This window comes from Lutra lutra, chromosome 4, assembly GCF_902655055.1.
Source record: "Lutra lutra chromosome 4, mLutLut1.2, whole genome shotgun sequence".
Classification (NCBI taxonomy): Eukaryota; Metazoa; Chordata; class Mammalia; order Carnivora; family Mustelidae; genus Lutra; species Lutra lutra.
This window is the reverse complement of record NC_062281.1, coordinates 180,512,968-180,537,848: the sequence shown is the minus strand read 5'-3', so window position 1 is coordinate 180,537,848 and position 24,881 is coordinate 180,512,968. Positions and strand designations below refer to the sequence as shown.

The 24,881-nt window shown below is 53.9% G+C and overlaps 1 protein-coding gene across 2 annotated transcripts; it reads right to left on the bottom strand.

The window, feature by feature from the left end:
* Nucleotides 1–20,707, bottom strand: E2F2 (E2F transcription factor 2). Of its 2 annotated transcripts, none has more exons than XM_047726018.1 (7): nucleotides 19,958–20,707; nucleotides 14,458–14,563; nucleotides 12,376–12,595; nucleotides 11,561–11,719; nucleotides 9,808–9,922; nucleotides 7,838–8,030; nucleotides 1–3,461 (listed from the first exon to the last, which is right to left on the bottom strand). In XM_047726018.1, the coding sequence occupies exons 1-7, from the start codon at nucleotides 20,207–20,209 to the stop codon at nucleotides 3,151–3,153; spliced, it is 1,356 nt and encodes a 451-aa protein (XP_047581974.1). In that variant the 5' UTR covers nucleotides 20,210–20,707; the 3' UTR covers nucleotides 1–3,150. The 2 variants fall into 2 exon arrangements, with proteins under 2 accessions (XP_047581974.1, XP_047581975.1); XM_047726019.1 differs by having other exon boundaries at nucleotides 1–3,428; nucleotides 19,958–20,687.
* Nucleotides 20,708–24,881: the final 4,174 nt, after the last annotated feature.

Here is a 24,881-nt window from a genome sequence, read left to right as displayed (position 1 = left end):
TCCAGAGTTGTCATTTAATGCCCGATTATCACAACACAAGGAGGTTTACACGGTGCTCATCAAGGCAGGACCTGGGGTAAAACCAGACCAGAGGGAAGTGACCTGTCTAGAGTCCCTGCACAGGGACCAGGTGGCCTGGGCCTCATCACCCTCAAGACACACCTGCCGTACACAAGGCTTCTTCCCTCATCCAGGAGCCCGCAGGCTGGCTGGGCTTCTGGTCACCAAGGGTCCTCGTGGAAGAACAGGGTCCCAGGGGGAGGTGGGGGCTCTGGGACACCAAGAGGAGCACCAGACAGCTGCCTGCAAACAACCCCAGAAGGCTTTCACTTCAAGCCACACGACGCTCAGACGCGGGAACACCCAGATGCTTTTCCTAGGAACTAAACACTGCAAAACTGAGGCTGAGAACACTTGGGGAGGGAAAGTCAAGTCAAAACCCTCTCAGAACCAGCTTTCTGAACTTCACCATCCCCCTCGTCCTCCCACAACCACACCAGTCCAACCACAGCGTTGCCACAGAGAAGGGACCTCGCGCTGCTCTAGTGAACACGTTTCATGGGAAGGGACATGGGAGCGGGGCCGAACCTCCACAACTTCACGCTACTGAGTTCCCTGGAGCCCCCGAGCCTTTGGTGCCCCCGTGCGGCACAGGTGACTTGGGGGCTGCCTGTGGGGCTGGGAAATGTCCTGGAAGAAATAACGTACCTCAGAAAGAAAAGTGGTTTTTCTTCCACCCTAGTTCTAAAGTTTACATGGCCCGTAAAGGAAATACCATCAAACAGACATTTTTAAAGCTCTCGATGCAACTCCTGAGAGGTTTCAAGTGTCGCTGGCAAGGAAGAGGTGTGAGCTTGTCACCCCCCCACAGCCTGAGGCTTGGCCTGGGCGGTCCAGCCCCAGGGGCCAGGCAGGGTGTGGAGGGGATAGCACAGGACAGGGACAGCTACTCAGGATAGACCATGGGCCCAAGGGGCAGCCCCTCTGTCCAGCACTATGGCCCAGCATTTGGAGAATGAGCTTGAATTCTGGCCAGACTTTACTAGTAAACCCGTTCCTGGTGAGTCCTGTAGGCCTCGTCTCTCTTTTCTCTGATTTAATTCTAGGAGAAGATTCTAGACAGAGCCAAAGGCATGGAAGTCAAACGTCTCTTCAGGGATGGGACATAGCTAAATGGCAGCCCAGACACCTCAGAACAGCAAAGCCACCTAGGCCCCACAGGCCCCCAAAAGAATTCCAAGCAACACTCCTGTCCCCTGCCCAAGGGCTGAGGTAGTCTCTTGACCCTGGACATAGTGGGCTTCCAAGCAGGCTTCTGATGACACCTCTGTGAGTATCTAGAGAGGGGACACCAACACCATGTCTGTAAAGCCTACAAAATAAACCCTGTTTCCAGAACAGGACATCTGTTCCTGAGAGGGCACAGTCAGGGGCCCAGGAAGTTGTGAAAATGACAAGGCACGCTGTCCCCATGCGAGCATTAACTCACACCAGACCCACACCCAAAGAAGCCCACATCCCCAGCTTCAGATGCCAGCTTCTGGGTAACTCAGGAGCCATCCCACGAGGCCAACTTCATATTTAAAACCAACTTAATGCTACAAACTTAAAAAAAAAAAAAAAAAAAGTGCTGCCCAGCCAAGCCCCTGAGGAAACCTAGCTCCCTGAGGGTAGGTGGTGGGCCTCTAAGACCACCATCCCTGGCTGCCTCTCTCCAGAGGGCACAGCCTTGGTTCAGCCCAGAGCAGCCCCGCCCCACGTTGGGTGGGGAAGAGAGCTGACCTCATCCCTCACACCCAAGTGGGCTGCAGAGACACTGTGGGACGGTCAAGCCTCTGGGGGCGGGGGGCAGGCCAGGGCAATAATCCTTCTCAGGACCCTAAGCCTGAAGAGGTAACATAAACCCGTCTCCCCATCAGGGCGAAGGTCTGGTCTGCAATGAAGACTCCTGCCAGCCCTTCGGCATTCCCGTGACAAAACGAGCTAAAATGCCACCAAGCCCTGGTCACCTCTGTCCTAGGGTGCAGGGGGGTCTGTGTGAGAGCTGCAGAGAAGAGGAGATCCTTAAAGAATTACTCCCTTCAGTAAACAAATCCTTCCAGGGAAGGAGAGGATGATAACAGCAGCTTCCAGAGGGGCTGCTTTCTGGCAGTTTCTTGCTTTAACCCCACCTTTCTCTATACGGGGCTGCCACTCCCTCCCAGGTACTCAGGGTAAGACAGCCTCTGTCCCAAGCAGAGGCACAAATGGAGGAAAGGGCCTCAGCAGCCCTCTAGCTGCTTCCACATTCCTGTCCGTGTTTCCCTGGGGAGGGGGGCCTTTCAGTGCTGACTCCCTAGAAGGTGGTTTTTCCTGTTCTAAGGAGATGGAGAGGTAGGGAATTCCACAGAAGTGGGTCTCCACACCTGGAGCCTTGATGCCACCTCCCCGGGAGGGCTCCCTGCAACCATCCCTGGGACAGAGGAAGCCATGAACCCAAGGCTGTTGCCTCAGGGGGAGAGGATGGGCAAGAGGAGCCAAAGGGCCTGTGGCCACCACTTACTAGAATTACGAGGCCGAAGTGCAAGTAGCGTTCTAGCAGACTGGACAGCCCCCAGAGACCCGGCCTACAGCTACGGAAAAATCGGGGACTGGCCTGGGGCCCAGGAAGCCCTGGGCTGCCCTCGGACCGTGGACAGCACTGGGCCTGTCTGAGAAGTCTTACTAGAAACTAGAACAATCTCCCTGCTAAAAACTCAAGGAAGACAAACAAACAAAACTCAACCTGAAATAAATACAAAGGCATTAAGTGCTTCTTGATAAATTCAGGGTCCTAATTCACCCTCTGCAAAAGGCGAGGGGAGGGCCTTTCCCTGGACCTGGTTGCCTCACCTGTGGCCCTTCATGTGAGAGGTCAGAGGTCAGAAGCCGGATGGGCCTTCCTGGGCCCAGCTTCCATGAGGAAAGAAAGGACCCAACCCCTAATACACTCCTCACCCAAACCCCCTCTCCGAGATAGCTTCAGCTGGCTGGGGGGGGAGTGAGAAAGAGAAGAGGTTCCCCCCATCCCTAGGGCAGCACCTTGTGTGCCACGTCCCTGCGCGGGCAGAGGGCCTGTCCGTCTGTGCAGAGGTAGAGCCAAGGGCAGGTTGCTGGGACAGGCAAGGCCACTCAATTAATCAGCAGGTCCCCAAGGTCGTAGGAGTCGAAGAGGTCACTGATACCTTCACCCCCGTCCAGGCCCCACAGGTAGTCGTCCTGGTCCAAGGGCGGGGAGAAGCTGATCAGGGGAGAGCTGCAAGGCAGGCTCGGGGACAGGAACTGGTCCTCAGTCTGCTGCAGAAGTGGGTGTGGCAGCTCCAGCAGGCTGTCGGTGGCCTCCAGGGGGACAAGTGGCAGGGGCGGGGGCGCTGGCGGCTGCGGGACTTGCTGGGGAGTCAGCACTGGTGTTGGAGACAAGCAGACAGAGGTCACACTTAGACCTGGTGCCCAAAAGCCTCTGGTCAAACCTCAGAGCCCAGGAACGGCCCTCCCCCACCCCTTCCCTGGATGACTGGGCATCCTCTTCTCTCCAAACCTGCCTCACACCCAATGGCAGGGGACACACTCCCTCTCCCGGCACAGCTCCAGCCACTGCCCCTGTTCTCCCACCTCTCGAAAGAGGTGGGATCTCTTGGTCTCCAACTCCTACCCGCTTGGGGCACCTGGCTGGCTCCATTGGAAGAGCACACAACTCTTGATCTCAGGGTTGTGAGTGTGAGTCCCATTTTGGGTGTAAAGATTACTAAATAATAAAAATCTTTTAAAAAAGAAAAAAAACGGGGTGCCTGGGTGGCTCAGTGGGGTTAAGCCTCTGCCTTTGGCTCTGGTCATGATCCTAGGGTCCTGGGATCCAGCCCCGCATCAGGCTCTCTGCTCAGCACGGAACCTGCTTCTCCCTCTGCCTCTGTTCCTCCCCTTCTTGTGCTCTCTCTCACTCTCTGTCAAGTAAATAAATAAAATCTTAAAAAAAAAAAAAAAATCCTGGCATTTCCCCAGCACCCAGTCCATTTAGTTCCAGTGCTGTGACCCTGGTCTAGCCCGTTGTCTCCCACTGAGACACTTCTTCCCAGACACCTTGCCTTGACCCTTGTGCTCTGGCTTAAAAATGGCTTGGAAGACAATCCAAGTTTGACCAGCACTGAGAACACCCCGAAGGATGTAGCACCTGCCGGCCTTTCTGTTCCCTCTGTCCTGCCTCCTTCCACTCCCACGCAGCCTCTCCAGCTACACTGGCTCGTCTGCTGCGAGCACACCAAAAGCATTTCTACTTAGATGTCACAGGGCGACTTCCTACACAGGGACAAGGAATAGGGTGCTGGGAATCCCCCCAAATATATCCTAACGCCCAGAATCTCACTGTTTGAGTCATGCCTTAAACCCCAACCAAGCATTCCTTGGAAAACAGAGCCGTGCTGGTGTGTCCGCCTGCCTGATCAGCCTCTTACTCCCGTGTATCTGTGGGCAAGGGACTTAATGTGGACGAGCCTCTGCTTCCTCACCTTAAAAGGCAGACACGCATTCCCTGCCTCGCAGGGTTACTGAGAGGACTCAGGGATAGGTGCAGGGAGAAAACCCTCATCAATAAGAAGAGCTCTGGGGGTGCCTGGGGGGCTCAGTCAGTTAAGCATCTGCCTTCGGGTCAAGTCATGATCCCAGAGTCCCGGGATCGAGTCCCACATCGGGCTCCCTGCTCTGCAGGGAGTCTGCTTCCCCTCTGACCTTCTCCCCTCTCATACTCTCTCTTTCTCTCTCTCAAATAAATAAATGAATAAATAAATAAATAAAAATAAGAAGAGCTCTGGTTTACCAAGGGCTTACCATAGCCGGCCCTGCTCTCAAGGACAGGGGTGTTTCACTTCCTCAAGGGGCCCCACAGGAGGTAATCCTGGGACCCCTATCTACAGAGGAAGAAACTGAGGCTCAAAGGAGCCAATTAAATGTATATGAATGAAAAAAACGGCATGTTTCTTTAGTGGGTTGCTGAGGCCTGCAGTTCTAGTGAAATGCTGGGCTTGGGAGTGGTGGTGCGGGGGAGGGCGGTCCAGGCTCGGACCCCAGGCCCACGCCTTGCCAGCTGTAGGACCAGAACCTCAGTTTTCCCGGGAGGGGAAAGAAGGCGCTACCTCCCCGACATGCTGAACAGCAAGGAGATAACCCACGTGTGGAAGTCCCTGTGGGCTGGACCTTGCTCTCTGGCGCTGCTTATCACCCAGGACGGAGCTGCTCTCTCGTATCTGTGCCCACTCTGATGGCTCAGACTCACGCTCTATCTCCAGACCACACACAGCAGGCGCCCGGTTCACAGAAGCTTTTTAAAAAATCACATTCACGCTGTCTCACTGCCTGTAACCCACCCAGAAATCGTAAGGGAGTTTTACATGTCCCAGTTTTACAGAAGTGCGAACAGAGGTTCTGAGGGGCTGAAGTGTCCCGCCTAGTCACCAAGTCACAGCAGGTGACGTGCAAACTCAAGCCCCAGGCTCCCAGCGTTGACGCCTGCACCGTAGCAACATTCACGTTTACCTCAGAATGTGAGAGCCTGGAGAGATGGTAGAGACAACCCATACCCAAAGCCCCTCCATGACAGATGAGAGAAACTGAGGCCCCAAAGCGGAAGTGATTCCCTCTGGTGATGCCAGAACCTGGGTCCCCAGACTGCGTGTGGCCCCTGGCGCTCAGATCTCAAAATGGCTCTGCTTCAGGCAAGAACATGGAGTGTGTGTATGTGTCTGCATGTGAGAGAAAGAATGTGTGAGAAAGTGTGTGAGAGACAGTGTGAGTGTGTGTATGTGTGTGAGTGTGAGAGCGTGTGTGAGAAAGTGTGTAAGGGTATGTGTGTGTGTGTGTGTGTGTGTGTGTGTGTGTGTGTGTGTGTGTGTGAGAGACAGAGAGAGAGAGAGAGTGTGTGTGTGTGTGTGTGTGTACCCCTTCCAGGAACTGTCCTTCTGTTCCCTTTGCCAAGGATGTCACTAAGAGGCCACACAACAAGGGTGGAGAGGGGCACCCATGGCACAGAGCTGGCTCCTAGGCTGCCCCACCACCAAGCACTCTGTCAGCCTCTACTCCTTCCAGGAGCACAACTGATCAGTAAAACTGAGGTAAAAACCTCACCCTTACTTATGCTGGAGGTCTCCCCCCACCTCCACTCTGCCCCAGGTCTCAGAGGACATCTGAAGTCCAAGTGGCTCTAACTGGGAGAGCTGTGCACATGTTGACAGTGGAGTGAGAAGGCAGAGCGAAGCAGGAGAGAAAACAGGGTGTGGCATAGGTCTGGCATGGGAGATAGGCACTGGGAGGTACCCAGAGGGACAGATGACTGGTGCAAGGAGAAGTGTGACAGAGAAGAGATCACCAGAGAAGAGCTGAGGGTCTGGGCTTTTGTCCAAGCTCTGCCTCCAATTTGCTGTGTGACCTCAGAGAAGTCACTTACCCTCTCTGAACTTCTGCTTATTCATGTGTAAAATGAAGGGCTGAGTTAGATCAGGGCTCAGCAAACTTCTGTAAAGGGCCAGATGGTATTTTAGGATTTGCAGGATACTTACAGTCTCTGTTACACAGTCACTTTCTTCTTGCCCCCAACTCTTTAAATACATGAAAACCATTCTTAGCTCATAGGCCACTTAAAAACAGGCCAGATTTGGCCTGCAGGCAATAGTTTGTGGACCCTTGAGTTAAAGAAATGGAATCCAGCCCGTGTTCTGTGGACGCCCCACCAAGCCTCTTCCGTCAGACCAGTTCGAGCTCTGGTTTTTTTAAACACCAGAGTTCTACTTAAGAGAATTCTGGAGCTAAAAAAACAGAAAGTTGAACACGGCCTCCATAGCCTCAAAGGATGTGTCAGGCTGACCTGCTGTGTGATCCCCGTAAAAGGAAAAACCATCCTGGGGGAAGGGCCTTCCCAGGCTCCCATTTCCACTCCTTCTGGACTCCTTCCCCGAGACCTCTCCCGCCTCTCTGCTCCTTGATGACTGCCTCATGCTACTTGTTGCCAGGTAGAGCCAGCTTTAGCTGTACGGTCCACCTCCCAGCAAGGGGGAACTGCTCTGGTCAGGAACCCCTTCCTTGATCTGTTCCGAGCCTCACGGAGAGAGGACTGGGCTAGGTGTGTAGAAACAGAGGGTCAAGACACAGTTCTGTTGCCCAAGGAGACCTTGGGCGAGTCACATCACCTCTCTGCCTCAGTTTACTCATCTCTAAACTGGGAACAATAATGCCTACCTCAAGAACTGCTATGAAAAGTAATGTGATAACATAGATGTACCCAGTACATAGCTGTGACTTAAAAAATCGTAGTTGAGCCTTCCTCCAAAATCTGTAGCTCCCATTTACTGCGGGCTTCCTGAGTGCCAGAGGCTTTGCTGGTTGGAGTCCTCATGGAAGTGTGTTCTAGCAGTACTGGCAGGTTAACAATGACAAGAATAACCAGCAGTTACTGCCAGGCACCATCCCAAGGGCTTTCCCTATATGAACTCATTCAATCCTCACAACCTATGAAGTAGATACTGTTACTGTGCCCAACTTAGAGATGAGTCTAAGGCAAAGAGAGGTTAAGTGATTTGTCCAAGGTCACACAGCTGGTAGTCAGAAGTGCAGGGATTCAAACCCAGGACCCAGAACAGCATCAGCCCAGAGCAGCATCAGCCTCCCGACTGAGACAAGAACACACACACACACACACACACACACACACACACACACAGGCTTTATAAAGTGTAAAGTGCGAGCTTCCCCTTGCCCAACAAATGTTGCCATGGAGGAGGAAACTCAAAAGCTGGGTGCTCTCCCACCTGCTGCTCCTCTGGACAGAGGGTCCTACCTGGGGATGCCACGGGTTCTGTCATCCCAGGGTCCGTGCTGCTGCCAGGCTGGGTGGAGTCAGGGCTGGGGCCAAGGGTGGAGGTTGGTGGGAGGGGCTCCTTGGCAGGACTGTCGGGCTCCTGCACCTCCTCTGGGCACAGGTAGACTTCGATGGGCCCCTGGGTGCTCTTCAGGTATATCTGCAGGTTCTCCTAGAGGAAGAAGAGAAACCAGGTCATGACTCTGGGCGGCTGGGCACTGACTCATGGGTTCAGCCGAATGGATGGACACCCAGGCCTCCCACCACCCATGTGAGCAAGCCACACTCCTGACCTGGGCCCCCATGCTTGCCCCATCTGACCGGAGGGGGACATCTGCTCCTTCTGCCTGTCTGGCCCCCAGGCTCCCTTCTGTGAGGGAGAACATCTCGATTTTCCCTTGGGAAACCATCCTCTGCCACTCTCAAGTCATGTAGTTTGGGGGAACAACACCTTTCCCAGCTCCAGTGGGTGAGCTTGGGGAGCAGGACGGGAAGGTCACAGTGACGGTGACTAGTTCAGGGAAGCACACGACTCAGCTCAGGTCTCGAGCATCAGACCCAGGACTTGTGCTGGACTTGGAAATGGAAGCTCCCTTCCCCCTGGGGTTGCGGGGCTGGGATCATGAAAGCTACCTTTGCCACCGGAAGAGGGAAGCCCACCTAGGAATGGAAACAGCACAGAGAATGGCAGAGAAAGATGGAGAGCACAGGGTGAAGCATCTAGCCTTGCCTGCAGTTTCCAAATCTTCCCTCTGGACCTCTCGCTTGGTTCCCTGCAGTCCCCTCCACCCCCCACCCCTGACTTAAGCCATTTGGACTTGGCTTTCTGTTGCTTATAACCAGGAGTCCTCATACTTGGCCTTCCCTCCCCTGCTTCTTCCCTCCCACCATCATACACACCTGCCATTCCAACACGCACCCAGGTCTCCTCCCCAGTGCACCTGCAGGGCCCTCTCTCTACTCCTGTTCCCCCTGACAAAAGTCCTGGTCTTTCTTTAGGACCCAATACCTGTAACCATCTATGGGCTCTTCCTTTATCTGTCCTTTCTCTGGGCCCTCGAAGCACCTTAAATCTATAAATGGCAACATGACTGCTTCCTTGGGTCTTTTTCCCACTAGGTCCTGAGCTCCTTCAAGGCAGGGGTGAGGTCCTATTTATCTTAACATCCTTCCATTAAACGAATTACTTCTCAAGCACTTAGGACATGTCCAGCTCTGGGCCAGGGGTATCACAGGCGTGCAGCATGTCTTTGTAGAGCTAACCTCTAATAGGCGAAGCACAGTATCATCACATAGTCACCCATATCTTCCAGCAAACGGAGGGTAAGTGCAATAGAAAAGCACAGGTACTTATGAAATCTGGGAGGGGTGGGGTGGTGGTAATCTGGGAAGGCTTCCTTGAGGAAGTGAGGTTTGAGTTGAGACCTGTAGGACGAATAGCAGTAAACCAGGCAGTCCAAGGGAGGAGCATTTCAGCTGGTGGGAGCAGCAGCAGAATGTGTTATAATGGGGACAAGCTTAGTGTGGTGGCAACACAGCAGAGAAGTCATAGGGGCTAAAGCAGAGGCACAATGGGACATAATGAGAGAAGACACTGGTGAGATCAGAGCCCAGAGGGCCTCCTAGGGAAGCAGTAAGAATTTGGGTCTTTAACCTAGGCAAGAAGGGATCATGGTGAGCCACCAGTACCATGGCGTGTAGGCCCAGGAGTGCAGGGGCTGGTGGGTGCAGAAAGGTCCCAAGAGCGGAGATTTTTTTAGATCAGTAGCTGACGTCTGTTGTCCTTTCCAGCTCCTGCCATCGCTGCCCCAGCTCAGAGACCACCAATCTTGCTACGGGCACTAGAATGGTTCAGAGAAGCTTGGGGCTAGGCAGGGCCAGGCACAGAGCCTACAGCACAGCCTGGGACCCTCCTTAACCTTCTTTCCGCCAAATGCTCCCCCTCTCACCTCGCTCCTGTCGGGCACCTCGAGTCTTGTCTGCGGAGGGGCCTTGACAGCGATCACTGTCTGCTCCTTAAAGTTGCCAAGAGCACGGATGTCCTGGTAAGTCACGTAGGCCAGTGTAGGGGCATGAGAGTCAAGAGAAGTAACTGGTCAAAATTCAAACCTCTAGCCTGCCAGACAAAGCCTCTGAACATGTCTTTCTCACTCCTTCCACAGCTTACAAATAACCAAAAACGACTACCCGTCCTTTTAGCATCGTAAGCTACCGTGGATCCCTTTAGAAAACAAATGGGAGTACAAATCACTTTTTTAATTAATTTTTTAAAATGTTGCCTCTTGTCCATTTTCTAGACTATCTTGGGAGCCTGGGTGGCTCCGTCAGTTGAACATCTGACTGCGGCTCGCGTCATGATCTTGAGGTCCTGGGATCGAGCCCCACACCAGGTTACCCGCTCAGCAGGGAGTCTGCTTATCCCTTTTCCCTTCTTGTGCTCTTTCTCTCTCAGATAAGTAAATAAAATATTTAAAAAAAAAAAAGACTTTATCTCTCAGACTAGATCCTTATCTTTGAGCAGGTAGTAAGACCTGTCTTACTTTTATACATTTCTCCAATGCCTAGCATCCTTCTGAAAATACAAGGTGAGATCCTAAAACCAATGAGATGGTGGAGCCATTTGGGAAAAATGGATGAAAAGCCTAAGCAGGGGCGCCTGGGTGGCTCAGTGGGTTAAGCCTCTGCCTTCGGCTCAGGTCATGATCTCTGTGTCCTGGGATGGAGCCCTGCATCGGCCTCTCTGCTCAGCTGGGAGCCTGCTTCCTCCTATCTCTCTCTCTGCCTGCCTCTCTGCCTACTTGTGATCTCTGTCAAATAAATAAATAAAATCTTAAAAAAAAGAAAAAGAAAAAGAAAAACCTAAGCAAAGTCCATGTTTATGATTTTAATCCTAGGAATCTAATGAAATAAGTAAAAAATAAAGGAAAATATTCTCTATACAAAGATATTCATCACAATCCTGTTTTATAAAAGCAGAAAACTCAAATCGATCTAAAAGTTGATTCTAGGGGCGCCTAGATGGTTCAGTTGGTTAAGCAGCTGCCTTCGGTTCGGATCGAGCCCCATGTTAGGCTCTCTGCTCAGTGGTGAACCTGCTTCTCCCTCTCCCTCTGCCTGCTGCTTCACCTGCTTGTGCTCGCTCTCTCTCTCTCTCAAGTAAAGAAATTAAAAAAAAAAAAAAATCTAAAAGTTGATTCTAGGCCTTCTCAACAAACCAGAACATAGTCTGAGCAAGACAGTCTCAAATCATTCTAAACACTAGGTTAAATCACATGAGGTTGGTACTTTTGTAAAAAAAATCGTCCAATAGCAACAATTCCATGTGGATCAAGCAAATAGGAAGGATTTGTAGCAACATTAAAAACTGTTTATGAGGGGCACTTGGGTGGCTCAGTGGGTTAAGCCTCTGCCTTTGACTCAGGTCACGATCTCAGGGTCCTGGGATCGAGCCCCGCATCGGGCTCTCTGCTCAGCGGGGAGTCTGCTTCCCTCTCTCTGCCTGCCTCTCTGCCTACTTGTGATCTCTGTCTGTCAAATAAATAAATAAAATCTCTAAAAAAAAAAGGGGGGGGGAGAGAAAGAAAAGAAAAAAAACAGACATGACAGACCCTAGGGAGATTCTGCACGAACTCAGGATGGATAGAGCATGTAGCAGGGCCCTGCTCCCTGACCACTACCCCCCCTCCCAGCCAGACAGGATATCTCTTGTTGGCCTTGTCCTCCGTCAGATGCTTGAAGCTCAGAGAGCAGCTGTGGATGAGCTGGTCCAAGGCCTGCTCCGCGCTCATCAGCTCCTTCAGCTCCTGCCCCAGCTGCTGCTGCTTCCCGGGCCGGGTGGGGTCTTCAAACATTCCCCTGCCTCTGGGAAGAGAGCCGTTCCCCAGTGTCAGTCTCAGTCCACATCCAGGGGCCCCAACCCTAGGGCAGCCATGCGGACCCGCCCAGAACATACAAAACCCCAGAACGGGGCCATCGGTGTGGTCTACAGTGGGGCTCCCTGGGCTGTGCAAATCAGTGGTCCTTCCTAGCGGGCAGGGAGCCGCTGGGAATGGAACCTGAAGTTCGGGGGCTGGGCTAGGGAAAAGAGACAAGTCAAGCCTGACCCTGCTTTTGAAGAGCTCTCGACACGGTCCACCTTACACCCCAGCTTCCCCCAAATGCCTTGCCTGGGTTCCCTGCAGGTCTGCTCTGGTCTTCGTTGGAGGAAAGGAGCCCGGAGGACTCAGATCTGAGCTGGAAAGAGGGTCAGTTGCAACAGCCCAGGTCTAGGGGACTTTTTTAAGCTAGAAGAGGGGAATCTTGGGGTCCCCAACTCAAGGCGATCTGGGTCCTCTTAGTCTTTACATGTTCTAGAAATCCTTCTTCAATACCTTGGCTCAGCTCCCACCATGTAAGCCTATGGGATGTTGCTCTCGGCGCCAGCACCCCCCGCACCCGCTGGATATCGTGCCCCTCCCCCACCTTCACCCATGGCACGTGCACCCCAGGGAACCATGGGCCCCAGCCCAGGCACTCACACCCACTGGATGTTGTTCTTGGCCTTCTTACGGATGAGCTGGATGCCCTCCAGCACATTGGTGATGTCATAGATGCGCCGTTTCTGCACGTCCAGCACCTCGGCAGCCCAGTTCAGGTCCAGGACCCCATCCTTGGATTCGCTCAGGAGGTAAATGAACTTCTTGGTGAGCAGCCCCAGCGACGTGTCATAACGAGTCTTCTCTCCAGGGGACTTGGGGGCTGAGGGGGAAAGGGGCCCAGTCACCGCTCAGGGAGAGCCACCTGGGCAGCCTTGTCCACGGATGGGGACCTAACAGGTATCGCCCTTCCCATGAACACAGGAACAACCACTCTCCAGTTCACAGAGCACCACGAGGCTCTGTAAACCTCATGGTTGTTCACCTCTCCTGTCCAGGCAGGGAACGTGACTTGTTCAAGGTCTCACAGTCAGGGGCAGGGACAGGACTGGAGACCAAGCCTCTTCTAACTCCTGGTTCAGAGCACCTTCCCACCATAGCTTAAGGGAGCCGTATCAACACCTCCACCACCAACGACGACAAGCACTGTGTGTGTAGGATCACGGTTCTAAGCACTTTCCATATACAACAAATTCAATCCTTGCGACCCCCTAAGAGGCTGCTGTACAACCATCCCCATTTCATGGATGAGACTACTGAGGAACAGACAGGGAAAGTGACTCGCTCAGCTCACTCAGCTAGAAAGTGCCAAAGCTGGGATTTAAATCCAGGCAGCCTGGCTGCAGAGTCTGTCTTCTTAACCATTCCCCTCTCTTGCCAGCTTTGCCAGCAATCTGGAATTAGGGTAATGAGAGAAAGAGAATGATGGGCTGGGACTCGGGCACATTTTTCGACTTGCTTTTTCTTTCCACGTATAGCCTAATGATTATCGGAAAGGAATCAGTCCTATGATACCAAGTGGGGCAGGTTCGTGAAAAAAAGAGACTTTCTTAATGGGGTTGATGTCACAAGACCACATCCCAGCGGCAGTATCTTAAACCACAAGAGGACTTTGGCAATCAAGCGACTTGCAAAGTCCTATAGCAAGCTAGCCGCGGAAGAGTTCTGGAAACTGAGCTTTGGAGAGCGTCAGATTCCTCCGGAAGGGGACTTTTGAACCCTGTCACATACGGATGGCAGGCATTCGGCACACAGGAGGTTTGGGTCATGTTTGGGGTCCCTGGCAGACACTACTGAATGATCAGTGCTCCTAGTGTCTCTCTATAAAATGTTGCAGGCAGCCTCTACCCACACAGGAGGGCCAGCTTTCCTGCCCTCCCTGACCCAGCTGGGCTTTGTTTTACAGAAGAGACAGCTAAGGCTCACAGCAGGGGGGACCAGAGTCCTGCCCAGATCCCCGACCCTCATGCTTCCCACCCAGTGACATACCTTCTTCATGAGGTCTCCGACCCCCCAAATCATTGTTCCTCCCTAACCTAAGTTTCTAAAACTCCGGCTGAAACCAGGATGTTGACTGAACATATCAAGAGGCAGAAGTAGAAATTTCCTGCAGCTTAGCTTTCGAAAGACACCGCCCACCCCGCTCAGGCAGCCCCAGGATCTTCACGGTTTAGACTAATCCAGGCTTCCCTTGGAATCACTCACTCAGCTCTCTGCCTGTGGGATAAAGACCCCGACTAGCCCTGCTCCTCTCGGAGCTCGAGTCTTTCTTTTAGAAAAGGTCAGACTGAACTAAATACAAACTTTTTTTTAAAAAAATGAGTAAGCTCCCAAGTGAAACACCCGTCACCACATTGAGGTCACGAGAGTGGTGCGTGGTGTGGGAGAGGCTGTGCCCGCTTGGGTTTGGGCCCTGACACCCCTCCCCGACACCACCAGTGTGACCTCGGGCAAATCACTCAGGCTCTGAGTCTCTGACAGCCTCATCAGGGAAAGGGGGACAGTGCTGACAACTGGCAGGGTCCCGTGAGAGATGGCAGAGAAAGCTGCTTTGTAAACCGGGAAGTGTGCCACAAATATCACTCCTGCTGATGTGGGTAGGGCCGCTGCCCTCTGCCCCTGCCTGCCCTCCCCTCCCACCCCCCTCCTGAGCCTGCCCTTAGATGCCCCATCTGTGCGGCTTACTTCTGGGGCTGGGGAGACTGTCCACTCTAAGGCACTTCCCCTTGGGAGTCCGGAACTCAGGGACCGCTGGTCTCCCGATCCCCTCCAGGTCCAGCTTCCTTTTGGCCTTGGAGAGAGGAGAGAGAGAGGCAGAGTTTGAGTATCATTCCTCTTTCAGTCTTTCCCCGAGTTGGGGCCAAAGCATGGAGGCCACCGGCAGCTGCTTTCTGTGCCTCAGTTTACCGCCAATCCCGGGGAAACATCTCGGCACTTGGTGAGGAAACAGCAGTGACTGGCCAAGCGAGCTTTTGGGGGGAAAAGGAGTCCTGAGCCTCAGCCTGAGGTGCAGGTACTCTAAGACTACCCAAGCCAGTCTGGCCAAGGGCTCAGGGTTCTGTCATAATGGGCCCCAAGGTCACTTCTACATCCGCCATCCCCAACCCCCCGCGCCCAGAGGCTGAAGTAGGGAGGAAGAGGTGGGTAGGACCTAAACCACATCGGGCTGGGGAGCGCCTCCCGCCCCACCAAGTGCACGAGCAGCTGGCCCAGCCTGCCCTGGTGCCCATCACAGCCCCACAGCTGGCCCTTATCAGGGTGGGGCTGGGCAACCGCCCAGGCCCAGGGGACTTCCTGGCTCCGTGCCACACCCCAGGGAGGTGCCCACATCGGGAAGCCGAGCAAACATTCCCCACCCCCATGTTTGGGCTCCAACTCAAGGGCCCCGGGGGCCTCCTGAATAGACTCAATTTGCCAATCTTTCTTTGCTGAGAGGGGCAGACAATGAATCTCTCCCCTGCATCTCAAGGACAAACAGCTGAGGTCCCCCTGCTCCCCCTGCCTGTTCCCGCCAAGCTTGGGAAACACCTGCTGGGGAAATGGAACCACAGACATCTGCTCCTCACCCCGCTGCCACCAGGCCCCAGTTAGGCCCAGAAGCTGCACTGGCCCGGAAGGGGCCTCTCTCCTGTTACGGCTGGGCAGGGGCAGGGCTAGGGTACTGGGGCACTGGGGCATAGGTCAGAGGCCTGGACTTGACTCTCCCAGCTCCTTTGTGGGCTCACTGCATGTGTGTGTGTGTGTGTGTGTGTGAGACTTGGGGAAGTACGCAACAGCTAGGAGCCTCACTTTCCTCCTCTGTAAAATGAGGCAGAAAACACCTGCTTTAAGGGGCCACTGTGAGAAACCAAGGAGATAACCCCTGCCAAGTGCTCACCCTACAGCTCAGCACACAGTAGGTGTTCAGAAAATGCGGGCTCCCTTCCTGAAATCCAGGCTTGGCCTCTTCTTTGACACACCCTTCAGGGGGCCCCTGAGCCCATTTCCTTCCTCTCCCTCTCCCCTAATCACCCAGACACCCTGAAGCTGGCTGGGACAGAGAGGCCTATTTTAACCTTTAACAGTGAGGTCATGCTTGGCAGGCCTGACACTTCTAACTGCTGCTGAGCACAGCTGGGCTGACAGGTGTGGGAAGTGGTGACAGCGCTTCCGGCTATCAGCTCCCCTCCCTGCTTCTGCCTCCTCCAGGCAGTCCTCCCAGACTGATTCCAGGAGACCCGCTCCTTGGTTTGAGGAGCCTGGATATGCTGCTCCTCTCGTCCACCCCTATCCAGACCTGGACATGATCCAAACACGTCCCTGCTCATTCCTCTTGAAGACCCTCTGGCATATTCTTTTTCTAACCTCTCAGCTGGTGAGATCCTAGATTCTAGGGAATGTGACTTATCTTGTCTCTAGAGAAAGGCCCAGCCGTTCACTGAGAACTTCCACATGCCCTGGGCCGAACCCCAACATTCATCACCTCACCGAATCTCCCCAGCACCACCAAGCCCCATTTAACAGCTGAAGTAACTGGGACCTGGTGAACTCCAACATCTTTGTCAATCCTGATCGAGGTTGTCCATCCGAGGACCCTTCCCCCATCCCTCAAGAAGGAATGCCAAGAGCAGGGAGAGGAAGAGAAGTCAAGCTGAGTTCTACCCGGGACAGAAGTGGGGCAGCCCAGTCTCCCCAACGCCATCCACCTCGCCCACCCAACAGGAGCCAGGCTCTGCTGAGTTCACGGAACACGAGCAAGAGCCTCACTACCTGCAGAGCAGGGAGAAGGAAGGACCTTGAACGGAGTATCACGTGCCCATCAGTCCTGTACCATCAGTCCTGGCAATCTCTCTTGGCAGAAGAGAAACGGAGACTCAGAGGGGATAACGCATGAACCCAAGGTCACACAGACAAAGGGCAGAGCCAGAGTTTGAACCCAGGATTGTCTGACTCCAAAGCCACGTGCCAGGCCGTCTCAGCTCTTTTGCACACATTCCCCCAGATTTTGCTAGAACTTGAGCCGAGGCCTGGTTGTGCCCACCAGCCCCCCATTACTTTATATACACATAGCAGTTCCCTCCCTTCCCTTACAGTCCCTCCCCTTACCCTGTACTTCAAGCATCCCAAAGCAGCAAAATGTGCCTCACCTAAGGACATCTCCCTGACACCTTGGGGCAAGGCCCATGGATGTGCCTGAGCCTACAGAACAGAGGTGGCAGAGGACAAGCCCAGGAAGATAAGGGCCAAGAAGAGCCAGAGCAAAGGGCTTGGAGCCAGATCCCTCTGGGTTCCCCTCCAGGCTTCCCCGCTTCTTAGCCGGGTGAGCTCAGCAACTCAGTTGACCTTTGGAGCCCCACCTGTAAAATGGGCATACTCTGCCTCCACCCTGGCCGGGGTCCCAGTGACGGTGCAGCAAAGCGCCTGGCTCACACACGGAAGCCGCCATCACTAAAGGTCCCAGGGCCGCCAGCAAGGGGGAAGTGCAGAGGGAAGCTGAAGAGACGGGAATGTGCCAAGAACAAAGGCACATTTGCTCTAATCTGGACCTCTTAGGAGGCAGCCCCTTTGGCTGTTTCTTAAAGGCCTGGTTAGGATTCAAGCTCCCCACCAACCCCTCGGGAAAAGAGGCAGGCCCAGAAATGAGGGGGCCAGAGATACCCAGACGCAAACCCACTCTGGGCAGCAAGGTGACGAAGGTGGGGCTCAAAGGAAGGGAAGTGACTTGCCCAAGGTCACTCAGGGAATGAAGCCAGGCTTTTTCCAAGCCCCAAGTCCTAATTTAGGCAGTGGGGGTAGGAGCAAGTGTTCCAGATCCCAGCCCTACCACTCAGCAGCCTGCATTTCCACATCTGACCCGCCTCAGAGGATTGTTCCTTAACATGCTCCTTTGCTTTCAAGCTTCTCAGGGGGACTTTGGGAAAAGCCAGACAAAAAGAAGAAGAACCGTGCAGAATCCCACCCTCTTCACAGATTCCCATAGGAATAAGAGAGAATCACGTAGTGTGCCTGGCTGGACTAGGGACTCCATAGAGGAACATCCCAAGCCTTCCCCAGAGGGTGCTGGAAAGAGCCCCAGACAGCGAGTGAGGAGACCAGGGTTCAGGCTTCTATTCTGCCACTGAACTTGGTTGCCATCCCCGAGGTCCCTTTAAACAGCAGCTCCCCAAGAGATCCTACTCACCCTGCCCTTTGCAGCCTGGCCACAACCCAAGCAGCCACACCCAGGGTTGGGTTTGGAGCTGTTCCAGGTCCAGCCCTGGTAAAATGAGTAACGGGGGGCGGGGGGGGGGCACGCCTGCCCATGGGGCTGGGGGCCAGAGGGCATCTGATGGGAGAGGGGGCTCTGGGCCTGACAGGCCTTTAGGGCAGTCTAATGCAAGGAGACTCTCCCACTGCTTGGCTTGTGACTTGGACAAGTGACTTCACGTCTCTGCTCAGTTTCCTCATCTGTAAGATGCCTCATCCCAAGCATCTTGGCCAAGATAACGAGTGTGAGGAGTGCCAAGCAGTGACTGGCACACGAGAGGCGTTCAGTAAAAGAGAACCATTCTTGCTGTGATCACTGAGCCCCTCTGGGAGGGAGCTACAGACAGATGCACTCAGGCTCCTCTGGGAGGGAAGCAGTTCAAAACCACAGCTGTTACTGAAACGCAGCCACTGAAACCCCGCCTGGGCGCCTGAAAGCAGCTGGCCAGAGAAAACTGCACCCTCCACTGAGCCCCTTCCCCCCGCCCGGGGCACCCAGCTCCTCGGTCAGGCAGTACTGCAGAAAGTCAAGGCTGCAGAGAAGAGACCAATGATCACCAGCCTTGGTCATGCACCTCCCTGCATGACCTTGGACAGATCATATCCTCACTCTGTGCCTCAGCTTCTCCCTGGAGCTACTAAGGCCTCCTCCTTCCCAGGGTACAAAACTGTGTTAGGTTGTAAAATGCTGAACATAAAGATAGATACCCAGTCTCAATTATCTTTGGCTGTTTGACCTGTGAAACAGGATAGCACCCCTGGCTCCCTCGTGCAGGAAGGGGCTCTGGAAAGTTTAAAGCCTTGAGCATGGGCAAAGCATAATTCCCCTAGCAGGGACTTGTGCCTGCTGCATCCGGGGAAGGCTGGGGGGTCTGTGCCTGTCTACCAACAAAGGTCTGACCTGATGCCTCTACGTCAGGGAGGGCTGGTCTTATCTCTCTGTACCTGAAATTATCCACACCACTCACAAGGAAGCAAACTACAGCACCTCCATCTCCCCTTCCTGGAGCCGCTTTCCAAAACCCAGGACCAGGAGCTGGAAATGACCTGAGATGAGTTAGCCCAACTATGCCATGGACAGACGCATTTTCAAGAAAAGGAAATGTAAGCCCAGACTGGGGCCAAGACTTGTCCAGAGCCACACTGAATTAGTGGCAGTCAGGACCAGAAACCAAGCTCCCCATCCACCACCCAGTTCCCCAGGGCTTTTCCCACCCCACCCAGCTCTACCCTATGGTTCTTTCCATTCTCAAGGGCTCCAGGAATTCCACTCCCACAAAACACACCCTGTACCTGGTGCCACCACATTTAAGGCCCTCCCTGGCAATGGCCTGGGGGCTTGAGGAAGGAAAAGTCCATCTGAATAGGAAACCCAGGGGGCTGCCCCCAGTCTGCACCTGCTACTGGCTGTCTGGGAGGGAAGACTGGGTCTGGGAGAGCCATAGGGCAGATAATTGGGAAAGAGTCGGCTGTACAGGAAATTTAGAGTCTGTCCAAGCTAGACTGGACCTGAGAGACACCCCATCCCTGCCCCCCACCTTAAAGTCCCTCATTCTACGCCTAGACCAAGCCCTATACCTGTGCCATAGCAGATGCCCAGTACCAGTTTCTGGACCAAACAATGAATGAAAGAATGAAGGAATGGTGGCAATGTCAGCTCCGTGGACTTCCTCAAGGTCACACGGTGCACTGGGGGTAGTGGGTTGAGTCTCCGCACTCCCAGTCCAGTGCTCATTCCACTCCAGTGCATGGTTATTTCATCCCAAGTCCGAAAATGAAGGGCTCCTTCAACTCAGATATGAGGGCAATGGGTTGTTCTGGAGGCTGAAAGCCCTCTTTTCCCTCCCCAACTCGACCTGCTTCGTTCAAACTGGGTCCCAGGCGCCCCTCCCTCCTTTCCCACACCCGCAAAAGCAGAGGGAGAAGCGGTGGGCGGCGGTGGGGAGGTCCCCAGCATTACCGGCAGCCGGCCAGCCGGCACGCATCGCACAGCTTGGCCCTCCGGTCCGTGGGGGGTGGCGTCGAGGCAGGTGCCGGGCGCCGCAGTGGGAGGCACAGTCTGCGGGTACAGCGAGGTGTAGTAGGTGGTGGTGGCCGGGCAGAGCTGGGGGCTGCTGAGGCCGGGCGGCCACAGCTCGGTAGGGCTCATCGCATGCAGTCCCTTCGAGGGCGGCCCGGCGGCTGGAGCCAGGGCCCGGGGCCCTCGCAGCATGGCGAGCGCAACGCCCCCTCCCCAACCTGGCCTGGCGCGCCCGCAGGCACCTGCGGGCTCCGTAGCCCGCGGAGGCTCACACCGCCCGAGGCATGGCGCGGGGGCAGGGGAAAGCCGCCAATGGACGCCTGCGGGGCAAGGCCGGACCCTCCCCTCCTGGCCAGCGGCCGAGCAGAGCAGCGCTTGGAGATCCCCGCTTGGAGATCGCCCCGCGGCGGCGGCGGCGGCGGCGGCACGGCCAGTGGCTGTCCCACCCCGAGGGCGACGGCGACCCGGGACGGCCCCGCGCCCCCAAAGGCCTCGGCGCTTGGGGTCTGGCTGGCTCCTGGTAGGGGTCTCTGGGGTCGCCGGGGGCTCGGAGGAGAGGTGATGCGCTCAGACGGAGAAGAGGGGCCGATTGCACCGACTCCCTCTCGCCTGGCTCTCTGGTCCCCAAGTCTTTCTCTGCCTCTTTTTTTTCCTCCTTCTTCTCTCTTTTTTTTTTTTTAGCGCCAAACTGCGTGCCGCGAAATTCGGATCTCCCGCGGAAAATGCCGCGCTTTGGTTGGCCGCCGCTACTGGCACAGGCTCCACCCCCCGGAAAGGACCGGTTCCCGAGGCTGCGATTGCAACACGAGCTTCGCTGCTTAAAGGGGCCGCCACACCTCCTGTTGCCGGGCGCCCGCCGTCCCTAGCCGCGGGAGAAACAGCCTGGGGTCGTGGTTCGGTATCGTGCAGAAGCAGCCAGAGCTTGCTGAGGAAAGGGCCTGGATTCCCTGTGGCGGGGAGAGGGGAGTGCGGGAAGGAGGGAATTTGGGCACGGAGTCCTGTCCTGAGCCCGGACCCAGCAGCACATTACCCAGGCCAAAGGCTTTTGGTTATTTTGCATATACGCTTTTATATCCTTTTTCTGCCCCGCTAAAATGAAAGCCAGGAACCTGTTTTCTTTCCTGGCAGGGGGGCGATGGGTGGAGCCTAATATTTATACCTCATGATAGGAGGATACTAACATCTGCTGAGGGCCTCCAGTAGGCCAAGCACCCTGCTAGTTGTTTTATTTCATTGAATCCAACAATCCCAGGAGGAGGCACGATGGTCTTCGTGATAAAGACTGGAGAGACGGAAAGGCTAGGTAACTTGTCTAGGATCACAGAGAGATTCACTGACTTGAGAACTGGCGGTCCAATCTGAACAGGCCAGCTTCTGAGCCCTTGTTTGTTCCAATAAAAGCTTTCTCCCCCACCCTCCCAAGCTGTGCCTGCCCCTTGCAGGCCTGGATGGGGACTGCGGGTCCAGAGTGCAGAGCTATGTCTTGTTCTCAGTGACATTCCCAGAGCCCCACATTCAGTAAATATTTGAACATCTCCATGTTTCTCCTAAACAATCCTTTTGTCACACACAAGAGCCTCCCTCCCTCATTCAAAACCTTCATTGCCAATAATCCATTTACATTCCCAGTCTCTCCAGCTTAGAGATGCCTAGGCTCCAAGAAGTGACCTCAGCTGCAAGAAGCTAAATTCCAAGTCTACCAGTTCCTGCCTGGTGCTGCGTGATTCCTATGCGGGTCTGAGGCTGGCGTTCAAAACCCTCCAGAGTTGGTCCCCAGCTTCATACCTGGTCCTTATACTCAGATCTCGAGGATGACGTAACACTAATGCACGATGATCAAGAGCCCAGACTTTGTAGCAGACAGCACTGGGTTTAAATCCAGTCCCAGTCACTTTACCAACTGTGTGACCCCAGGCAAGTTTTATAAACTCTCTGAGCCTCACTTTTCTCACCCTATTAACACCCACCTCATAGGATGGTGGGGAAATCTCATGAGATCAGGTTCAGCTGTCAGCACACAGCCTGGTTCCTGAAGAACCTCAAGAAATAGCTGTGGTCACATTTCCAGCCTTATCTCCAGTACGCAGACCCCCTTCATTCCAGTCTACATATTTCACGGTTCTTCAAGGTCCAGCTTAAACGTCACCTCCTCCAGGAAGCCTTCCCTGCTTGCCTCCCCTCTCCCAGTTAGAGAGCTTCATGCCCTCTTCCCATGCTAAGTGTATTCTGACTCAACAAATAAAGCTCTATTTAGTGGCAAGGAGGCTGCGATTCAAGTCCCACTTCACACTTCCTAGCTGAGCAACCCTGGGCAGGCCGCTACTCCACTTCTCAACCATCAACTACCGACAAGGCTTCTACTCAGTTGCTTTCATAGGTCTCTGAGACACTATTGAAATGGGGATGGTAATGACCCTCACAACACCCTTCTGGGACAGGCACTGTTATTATCCCCATTTTACAGATGAGGGATCCTGGAAGGAATTGTGGCCAAGCAGGTTTGGGGAAGGAGCAGAGCCCCAGGGCCAGGAAGGGAAATGGGGGTGGCAGGGTGGGGCTGAGAGAACGCAGGGAGCCAGCAAGGGGGCCAAGAGCCAGCTCTCTGTGGTTGAGTTTCGGGCCGCCGGGGCTAGCTTTGGTTTCACTCCCTGGGAACGGACTAATTCCTGTGGGGCATATCTGTAGTCTGTCTCCCTGAACTTGAATTCCTGCCCCATCCATTCCTAGCTTGTGCTCCTGGTCAGGTTGCCAGACTTCTCTGAGCCTCACTTTCTTCACCTTTGAAATGAGGATGGCATGGGCGCCTGGGTGGCTCAGTTGGTAAAGAGTCTGCCTTCGGCTCAGGTCATGATCCCGGGGTCCTGGGATGGAGTCCCACATAGGGCTCCCGGCTCCCTGCTCAGGGGGGAGCCTGCTTCTCCCTCTGCCTGCTGCTCCCCCTGCTTGTGTGCTCACTCTCTCTCTCTTTCTAAATGAATAAATAAAATATATATTTTTAAAAAGCATGGAGTCTGTTTAGGGCTCCCCCTCTCCCTCTGCCCCTCTGACCCCTATATGCATTCTCTCTCTAAAATAAATCAATCAATCAAAAAGAAAAGAAAGTCCCCAAACCAAAGCAAGCTCCATTCCAAGTGATGTACCTCATCCCTGGTGTATCTTCTGAAAAAAAGCCTCAGATTCCCTCTGTTCAAAGTCCTACTTATCAAAATACAAAACGCTTGATAGAAACTTCCTGAAGGTACAGACCTCCTGTTTGGGGGCTCTCCAGTGGGTTACCTGTTCATATGAATCTAAAATTGAGAGAGAGAAGCCAAAAGGGAGCTGCTGTAGGAAGGAAAGTGGGGGGGGGGGGGGTGGTCTCTGCTCATTAGGGAAAAGAAAATCAAATCACAATGAGATTCACACCCACTAGGACCACCATGATCAAAAAGATTGACAAAAACGAGTGTCTAGGATGTGGAGAAATTGGAACTCTCCTTCCTTGCCACTTGGAAGGTAAATTGGTACAGCCACTTTGGAAAACATTTATACACAGAGTTACCATAGGACTCAGGAATATCACTCCTAGATATACACCAAAGAGAACTGAAAATAAATGTGTGCATGAATGTTCATAACAGCATTATGCATAGCAACCAAAGATAGAGATAACCCAAATAGGCATCGGTGGTTGGGTGGATAAATTTCAGGTGACGTAGCCATACAATGGAAGATTATTCAGTCATAAAAGTGGATGAGTTACACACAAGAGCCACAACACAGATGAACCTTGAAAACTATTGTGCTAAGTGAAAGAAACCAGGCACAGAAGGCCATCTACCACATGATTCCATCAACGTGAAATGTCCAGAATAGGAAAATCTATAGTGCCAGAAAACAGAGTCGTGTTTCCAGAGGTGGGTAGAGGTGGGTCAGTTCCATTTCACAGATGAGTAAACTGAGGCTCAAGAGAAACTGAGTTCCACTACCTCTCCTGTCTGTGTGGCTTTGGACCCATGACTTCACCTCTCTTGGAGCCTTAGTTTTCTCGATTGTAGAACAGAAATAATGTTGTGCACCTAAGAAGGTGATTGTACTGGTTGGTATTTTTTAGTTCCTATTCTCGCTCAGCTCTTTGGCCTTTGGGTGGAAGCTCGCGGGGGCTTAATGGTTAAGGGTGCCACCTAGAGGTGAGCTCAGGCAACTGACCCAAGCCTGCAAGGCGGTCTATTTTTGGTCAAGTCAGCCCCCTACGGGCTTGGGGAGGAGAAAAAGGATGTGAAAGGCGTCGCCCTGCTGGGAAGGCCGCGGGCGTGGGGCGGGGGGCGCTACCAAATTGGCCAGATTCTTTCCAGATGTGTCCAGACCTGGAGATGTTTTTCACAGATATTGGGTCCCGTGAAGGTGGCCGCACGTTGTGGGGAGGGCAGTCGGATTCAAGTCCAATAGAGATGCCCAGAGCAGCTTAGGCGGACAACACCCATAATTCCTGGGGTTCTCAATTAATTCTTTCCTCTTCCTGTAGGAACTTTTTTTTTTTTTAGATTTTATTTATTTATTTGAGAGAAAGCGAGAGAGAGAGCGCGAGAGACAGGGGGCAGGGGAGAGGGAGAAGCAGGTTCCCCGCTGAGCAGGGAACCTGACCCAGGGCTCTATCCCAGGACCCTGGGGATCATGACCTGAGCCAAAGGCAAACACTTAACACACTGAGCCACCCAGGCTCCCCTGTAGGAACTCTTCAAAGGCACACCTGATAGGAGCACCTGGATGGCTCAGTCCCTTTCCGGTCTGACTTGATTTCTGCTTAGATCATGCATGGTCTCTGAGGCTTGAGGTTGAACAGGGTCCTGAGATCCAGCCCCAGAGCCAGGTGGAAGAAGCTCAG

What these genes read in the sequence shown, in the direction of transcription:
- E2F2 (XM_047726018.1), bottom strand. Translation starts at nt 20,209, where the DNA reads ATGCTGCGAGGGCCCCGGGCCCTGGCTCCAGCCGCCGGGCCGCCCTCG. An exon ending in TGCCGGCTGGCCGGCTGCCG is followed by an intron (nt 14,564 to 19,957) that starts GTAATGCTGGGG and finishes CCTCTCTCCAAG; the next exon opens with GCCAAAAGGAAGCTGGACCT. An exon ending in AGGTGCCCGACAGGAGCGAG is followed by an intron (nt 8,031 to 9,807) that starts GTGAGAGGGGGA and finishes TTCTTCCTCTAG; the next exon opens with GAGAACCTGCAGATATACCT.